Source organism: Aptenodytes patagonicus, chromosome Z (genome assembly GCF_965638725.1).
Source record: "Aptenodytes patagonicus chromosome Z, bAptPat1.pri.cur, whole genome shotgun sequence".
Classification (NCBI taxonomy): Eukaryota; Metazoa; Chordata; class Aves; order Sphenisciformes; family Spheniscidae; genus Aptenodytes; species Aptenodytes patagonicus.
Genome location: NC_134982.1, coordinates 43,999,220 through 44,007,630, shown reverse-complemented (window position 1 = coordinate 44,007,630; position 8,411 = coordinate 43,999,220). Strand labels below are relative to the sequence as shown.

The window sequence follows — 8,411 nt, the reverse complement described above, 5'->3', positions numbered from 1 at the left end:
GCTAGATTAAAAGGTTGTAGGCTTTTCTTACATGACACATTCTCCATCCCCTTGATTGTCCAGTCTGCCCAGTAGGCCCTTCTCCCTATCAGTCCGATTTTTTTATTAAGTTTTTTGAACAAGGGTGACCAGGTTTGTACTCACTATTCCAGGAGAGGTCTCGCCAGTGCCTTGTATAATGGCAGCAATACTTTCCTATCCCTGAAGCAAATGCCTCTCCTAACACATCCTAGATCACATTTGTCTTTTTCATGGCTGTCTCCCGCTGGCACGCTGAACCTAGCTAGGACTCCCAACTCCTTTTCCTCCTCCGTCATTTCCAGCTGATGAGCACCGGTGAAACTTGGTAAAGCAGAAGGGTCAGCTAGACAGAGTACTGCTCCTACAGCATCTCTTTATTTAAGACTGCTCAGAGGAAGAAAGAGGCATAAATGAGTCTGTAACAGCTGTCACAGCAGTTGTTACAGCCAGCCAAATCCTGTGAACGTTTTCCATTCCCATTCACTGAGCAACCCCCAAGATCAAGACCAGGCCACAAGTAACAGCATCTCTTGAACACTGAACACCAACTTCAGGAAGGTTCTCAGCGGGGGAGGAAGGAGTGAGAAAATAGCAGCGGAGTCACACACAACCCCAAAAAACCCTAGGATTGATATGACATAGAGAAGCTATTCTGACTGTTTCTTAAAAGCCTGAATGAAATAAGTAAATTTGCAACGGAGGTGGGAATTTTTTTAATCAGGCAAAGATGTGTGCATAGGTAAATGAGAGGATGATATTAATGTTGTTTTGGAAAAAAGATTTTCATTGAAATATTAACATCACTGTCCACACTGAGGAGATTATACTGTAAAATGAGATTTTTTGTATAATATTGCTTCATGTCTTAGAGAGGAGAAAGCCTGCTAAGTATCCTCATTTTTTCAACGTCACTGTTTTTTGTAAGATGGCTAGACATGCCATCATTAATATCACAAGAGGATTCACGTTTGTTTATTCTAAAATGAATGTAAATTGGACTTCATACCCAATACCTTAAAGCCGTGCTGAAACACAAGTCTATTACCTTTATACGATGTACTTTAGGATTTTTTTCTCCCCACTCCAGCAGACTGACAGTTTATAACGCAGCGGTGCAACTGCCTCATTTGCACATTTACAGTGCTTGATAAGGGGTTGAAATGTTTGATTCCCCAGAGGTCCTCCTTGTTCTTTCCCCAACAGAAAATGTCTCCCTATATTTCAATACAGCTGTGACAAATTTTTCTAAATAATGGTTATCTAGCCTTTAGATAATGCCTTTTCATGCAGAAGAATGTAAAAACACTTTACACAGGGCTCATGCAAATCATTTCACTACACGCCAGGCAGCACAGAGCAGAGCCTGGAATCAGAAGCGGAGCAGCCTGTTCCACATGGCACCTCCTGCCCATGGTCCTGGGACCCGACTCATCCCTATGCACCATTTCTTGCATCAAACACATCCTAAATTACAGTAAAAAAATCAAGACAGAATTGTTGAAACCCCTCAAAGTTTCCCTAGGCCATACTGGACAGACATCCAACTGCATTCAAATATACTGCCAAAAATCCATATTGCTTTTGCTCAGGAAAGGAGGTGACACCTTTGACCACCAAGTCACGCTGCTTTTATGTCAATAGCACTGTCTAAACCCTGGCTTTTAACAGCAGCCATATCACCTATCCCCATTTATAGCATTAATGTGGATTGTGCCACAGCACATTTGTTATAAAATTCTTCAAGAATAATGACAGTAAAACCAAGACAAGCACTAGCGTTGGGGTATTTTTTAAAGAACAGATTTGATTGAAAGGTAAAGATTAGCTTTAAATTCCTCCACCCCTTCTTTTATTTGAATATGAAAAGGAGGTGTAATACAGATGCTTACCTTGATATGACATTAAAAGACAGTTTGGGTCAATGTAATTACTGTAGAACAGCAGAATTTTTTTAAAAATCCTTAAATATTTGTACTTACTGATTTTACCCTTCAGATGCATTTTAGTATTCTGGGGTAATCAGCTAAGTCCAAACCACAGATGCAGAAGTACTACTAGACAATCACTCCCTTAATGCATATACTATGCATACAGTATCATAGGTTAACCCCCCCAAAAAAACCCAAGAAAAAATGTATTTCTGCAACAACATTTTAGAAGTAACCATGTGAATCAAAGTGACCCCCCAGAAAAGCCTCTTTGCACTTGCCAGCAGGTTTATGGACATGTTGTAAATGTCAGACTACACCATTTTTAATAATAAAAAAAGACACTATAATACTGTTTCCTTGTAACTGGGACAGAAAATCATTTGGTAAGAATAAGAACATTTATTGGTTTTGACATAAAAATTTCTTGCTGTGAGGTGGAAACACTGTACTCCAAATACCGGAAGAAACATGAAATCTCAAGGGTTATGTTCAGTAACTCTTGGTTCAAAAGCAGATGCGGCAGGTGCATTATTTAAGAGCTTGTCAGAGATGATCTTCTGCAGCACGCTACTCCGGGATTCGTCTCCTGCTATGCCTGGGAAGGGGATTCTCATATATGGCAGAACTGGCTGGCTGCACATCAAGCCCATAATGACCAACCCTCTTCAATACCACTGTGGTCACTACAAAATGTTAATATCAGAAAAGGTCTTCAGTACTGAATGCAACTACCCCTCCCATATACCCCACAAAAGAGCAGTTCTTTGGCTGAGCTCTTTGGAGTACATTTGCTCTGAAAAATTCAAAGCAACATTCTTCTCAGTAGCCATACTTGATGTTCTAAAGCCTATTTTGTATTGCTGTATTACGTGCTAATTTGGTGCCGCAAAGACATAGTATATTCAATGCAAATGAGAAACAATTGCAGCCCAAGCTACTGCTTTGAATTTCCTGACTCCTGAACACACAAAAACTTGAGCATATTTTATTTAACGATTTTTTTTTTTGCTTTTCATTCTTTCAGAGCATAAATCCTCGAGTAGAAGCTAGTCACATCAGGATTTCAGTAGGGATGACCACAAATAAATGTAAGAGGCTCAAAGGACCAAACTGTTAAAAACAAATCAAAGCAAAACAAAAAAAAACCAATCCAAATGGGTTGATTTGGTCCTCTATGCCTATAGCAGCGAGCTAGATTTTCAGCTGTGTAAGCCATGGGACCATTGTTGTCTTCACCACAAACGAGCTCATTTGTGCAAAGGATCTGACCTGTGTTTCTGTAGAAGATACTCCAGACATACGTAGACCTGTATAGCTACCTTCCCGTTTCTCTCATGCAGCCATCAACGCTTCAGGAAGAAGGAATTTCCTATGTGTTTCAGGTGCCAGAATGAAAACAAACACAAAATCCAATTTGAACTATTCCAGTACAGACTTAAAAATCCCTCATACAGGAAAATCACAGCCGGTAAAATATATTTTTTTTTTTTCTTTTTTACGTAACTGAGTAGCTTAAAAAGAAATAGGAGAGAAAAATCACTTTCAGCTAAGAACAAGCAGGAGAAATACAATTTAAAATTGCATATTTTTAGAAAATACTATTTTGATGGAAATGCTCTCCTTAAACATGTCTATACTGGCCAGTCAGAAAGGATAGAAAGATTAGAAAGAAATGGCTTTCCTAATGTATCATTGCACTAAACAACATTTGAAAGGGGAAGAAAAATACAGAGAAAGCAATGGTTGTACCTCGAATATGGAGTATGCTGGCCACATGTTTGTGACAAAAAAAATCTCTAACAAAACATTTTGCACAAAATTGTGCTCTGCAGTGGTGAGAGAAACTAAAGAATGAAAAAGGAAGGTGATCCTATGTTTGCTTAACTGAAAAACAGCAAGTAGCTCTGTACCATCTCTCACTTGCACTGAACCCTGAAGGGGAAAAAATTAGGATGATTACACATTTAAATGCAGTAATCCTGGATTAACGTATTTAATTCTTAGACTGTTTACAAGCCATCAATACAAACATTATTCAGCAGATATATGTCATGTTGCTTTAAAAGTATACTACTTTGCTGTCAAAACTAGCTCTGGTACAAATTCAGGAGTATGCAATGTTTTATTCTTTTTAAAGGAAAGCTTTATCTTAGGGGTTTTAAGTAATCTCCTATGTCTGAAATGGAGAAATGGAAAAATGTAACATCCTCTGCAAACATTAAGTAGGTGGTTTCTCTTTTGTTAGCAAATGGAGTACACCCCAGCCTTTCAAATTTTTTAATACCTTTGAAAATAAAAGGTGTCTCCAATATAATAACAGATAAATTATATCTTCTCAACAGGAGTAACAATTAACAAAAAACATCTGTACCATGTTTACCTTTATGAAGCATTACTGTACCAAGTAGCACAGAACCTCAATACAAATGAAAACTTACATTATTCTGGGGGACATCTGGAACACTCTTCACCGTTAACTCTAAGGAAACTGGTAGCTCTGAGAAAAACTTGCCTCTACACTCTCCTCCATCAAGTATTACCCAGTCACTCACAGTACAGGTAAATGACCTCATCGGCTTAAGCCTTGTTTCAGCATTTCAAAAAACCCAAAAAATTTCTCAGCCTGGGTTCACGTACCGGCAGTCACCACGGGCTGGCACGTCACAGCAGGACAGGCTTACATGCCTGGGAATTTCCAACACACACAATGTCGCTTTTCAGAAATGGGTTACGGTAGAAAGATTTAATTCCAATTTTCTCTTGGATTTTTTCCATTTCCACTCCTTCTGTTACGAACAGCACAACTCCTCCCACCCACACCCCCCCAACAGTGTATAAATTAATTTCCCCTAGTTCACTTTAACCTGGGTCTTAACTCAGTGGAAGCTGGGTTAACTTCTTGATCTAAAACCAACCGTAGTCAAGAGAAGCCTTTCCACAGGCATGAACAGGTTTTAGCTATGGACGGGGAAACCCAGGTGTGATGCTGCAGTGTAACACCACTCCCCATGTCCTGCTGAGCTCCGCATACTTCAGCAGGTGCAGGAGCAGGAATCGTCCCCAATTTCACTCTCTCCAAGGCATGGGATAACGTAAAGCTTTGTATCAGACAGGAAACTACACAAACGGGAGGTGGCAAACTCCTAGGAGACATGGGCAAAGTCTTGGGGCTGATGCCTCCAAGAGTTCAGAATCACTGCAGTCAGCTAACTTGGGAAACTATAAATTCATTGATTTTGCTAGCTTGGAGAAATTTTGTGAAACTCTACATTGTCTCTCAGTGACAAAACCGCAAAGTATCTGTAGTGGCATGCTCTGCGACTGAATGCCTGCTGTCCTTACAGACAGCATTCTGCACACATAACTGAGATTGTCACACGCAAAAAGAATGAGGGAGGGGAAAAAAAAAATAGAAAAACGCACCTTAGAAGTTACGTATGTTTAATGCTTAAAAGTCTGAATGCACAAACAATAATCTACCATTATAGAAGTACTGGTGGTCAATACAATGCATTAGAACTATGTACAATGACACAGTTTAGTATCAAAATCTTTCTACAATGTAGAATATTACGAAACTGTTAATGACATCAAACACTAAGCACTTAAGACACCATTTTTTGCTACCACATTTGGAACTTCAATGAACAGTCCATTTTAACTTGCAGCATCAATCCATTTCTAGTATGAAATTAAGTAATTTTCTACTTATACAATAAGATTTATCTACACGGGTCTTTTGATTTTGATCCATAGCAGCAAAGGCACTGTACATCAGCAGATCCACAGACTTAAAGATTTTTTTTTAAAGCATTCAAAAAAAAAGTCACAGATCATAGTTTAACAGCAACAACAACAACATAAAAAGATAACACGTTGTCTCTGGCACAATGGCTCAGTCTGCGTCCGTTTTAGGGACATCCAATCAAGACTTGGATTGAACTGCTGGCGAACAAAGCAAGTCCTTATCCCAGTGAGAATCCATTCCTTTTTGTATGTCGGAATGAGTACTCTTGTAAATCCTACCTTGGAGGTCATTGCTTTTGTAGTTTGTATATTGGTAGGCATCCATTCTTATTTCAGTGCAGTTTCCAAAGAACATATCAAATATTTTTCATAATCTCTTGTAATTGAAAAATTGCCCAAAGACACATATCCCCATTTTCAAGGAAACATTGCAAAAGTTTCCAGAAGTAACAAAGGTGATTCTTTGAGGCAACTTATTGTACTCTCTACAATATAACAAAGAGAGGTGTTTATATTAAAAAACCTAGCTTGACACCAAAATGCTTTATGTTTATCAACAGAAAAGCATTGAGAACAAATCTGTACACAAGATGCTATATTAACATTGCAAATATATAAATTAGCACATTCTTACTTAAAGTGAATTTAATTTAGATGTGAACTGAATTTGCCATTCATCACAGGCATGTAGATTACTGGCTACAGTTTGCAATTTCCTAAGTTTCCAAGACTGTCTAAAATAGTTAAGATACAGCATCTTCCCACCAAATAATTATACTGTAATAACACTTAGAGGTCTCATCCAAGAACAGGACTAAAAAATATAACAAAGTTTTTTTGTTTTTTTTTTTAAATAGAAACTACAAGTCTATTTAGTGTAACTTTATCTCCTGAACATCCTTCTCCAAGATCCCCAATTCATCCACCTGCAAAAACACAAAGTATACAATGCACCTTTCAAACTAAAGCCGGGCCAGACAGCTTTATTTAGTCAGTTCATTGTTAGAAAGCCTTCTTTAAACAAAATAAATACATTACAGCTATAATACATAATTAAAGAGTCAAGTTCACTGTTAAGTATGCTTATTCCATCTTCTTCCAAGCAGATATCTGACAATTTGGTATCACAAGTTCTTAATGAGCATTCACAAATCAATAGCAAGTTAAGAAGGTAAAAATAAATTCCACAACTGTGATGAGCATTTAAGTTCTCAGTTTAGAAAGAAAAAAAAGGAATATACAGCAAAGTGCTAGGAGAAGGAGTTCTGTCTGCATTCAGATTTGTCTCTAATAAATAACTTCGTAGACTGTAGCTTTCTTGTCCCCAGAGCCAGTGACAATGTATTTGTCATCCACAGAGATATCACAGCTAAGCACAGATGAGGATTCTTTGGACTACAAGAAAGAAAAAAAAAAAAAAAGAAAACAGAAAATTACGTCTTTCCAATCCTTCAGTTCAGAAGGGCTTGAAGATTAATGGAAGAGTTTATAGAGAGGGAATACACCGAAAGCTCATTTAAATATCAGTACTGTAGCGGCAGCTTTTGTTACAAGAATGTTTCTCCAAACTTGTTCCACCTAAAGCTCTATGGCAACAAAAAACAGCAGCAGAAAGGGAAGTGAATGTTATGGACCTAGAGATAACCTATCAATCAAACAAAAAGAAGCAGTCCTTTCTATACACTTTACAAGCAATAAGCATTTATTAATATTTTATACATTATCTTTTGCATAAAAATGAATGAAAAGCCATCTTCTTCCTCTTCCCTCCCTTTTTTGTTGCAAACCAGAAATCTGTATGGAGAAGCACTACAAAGGCCTAGCCACCCACAGGTATGAAACAAGGAGACTCCACAGAAGTAACTGTATCTCCTCTCACTATTTCCCCAACACAGAAGACAAAAGCCTTGCACAAAGGTATTTACATTATCAGGGAGGATGCAAATATGAAAAGATACTGTGGTGGAATAGGATGCGCAACAGGGTACAGCAGGTGAATGGGAGACAGGATGCACCAGGATGCAGTAGCTCTGTCTCTCCCAGCTTTTCTGTCTCTTCTGAGATGATGTGTATGTATTGTCACATTTTACTTGCTGTTTTAGTGCATGTTTTCTTTACATAACATACGTCTACATTCTTTTCTGCCTGTCACTGCAAGAGCTAAACAATTCCCAGTCATGCTAAGTTTTTGCCAAGAAACCTCCGCTGCACTGCACAGGAAGTTTCTTTCTCTACCCCTCATTAAGAAAGCTGCACTGGGGTTTTAACATCACTTTAAAGGGAAATGTGTTCTTGTTAGGACGATTTGGGCTTTCTGTGGGAAGTGGTTCCAGAGCTGAGTAGCCTCCACTAAGAAAACTGAGACCTCAGCTTTCTCATGTCAAGGCAAAACGCGTCCACAGAGGCGGAGACATGGCAGGTATCAGTACAGGTGAGACCTGACCATTTAAACCGGAACTCCAGTTAACTTAATTCAAAAAATTCCCAGCCTAGAGGTACCTGTAGGTGAAGGAAGAGGAGGACATGCCAAAAATCCCACTTTTCTTTAATGGCACTAAAATTGGGCACAGAGGGATTCAAGACTATAGAAAGGTTACAACTTCAAGTTACACTCCATGGGGCTCCTCCGTAAGGATACAGTCTTCAGCTCAGGAATCTGCCTGTCCAATCCACCGACTTTATGCATCTCATCCAAGAAAAATACACGTGTTG

The 8,411-nt window shown here is 38.6% G+C and overlaps 1 protein-coding gene across 2 annotated transcripts in view; it reads right to left on the bottom strand.

Annotated features, from left to right (window-relative positions):
• Positions 1-5,376: 5,376 nt before the first annotated feature.
• LOC143172317 (transducin-like enhancer protein 4) overlaps positions 5,377-8,411 on the bottom strand; it is a 98,367-nt gene continuing 95,332 nt past the window's right edge. For both annotated transcript variants that reach the window (XM_076361595.1, XM_076361596.1), the window contains exon 20: positions 5,377-7,094. In XM_076361595.1, the coding sequence (XP_076217710.1) occupies positions 6,987-7,094 (108 nt within the window). In that variant the 3' untranslated portion in view covers positions 5,377-6,986. The remainder of the gene's footprint in view (positions 7,095-8,411) is intronic.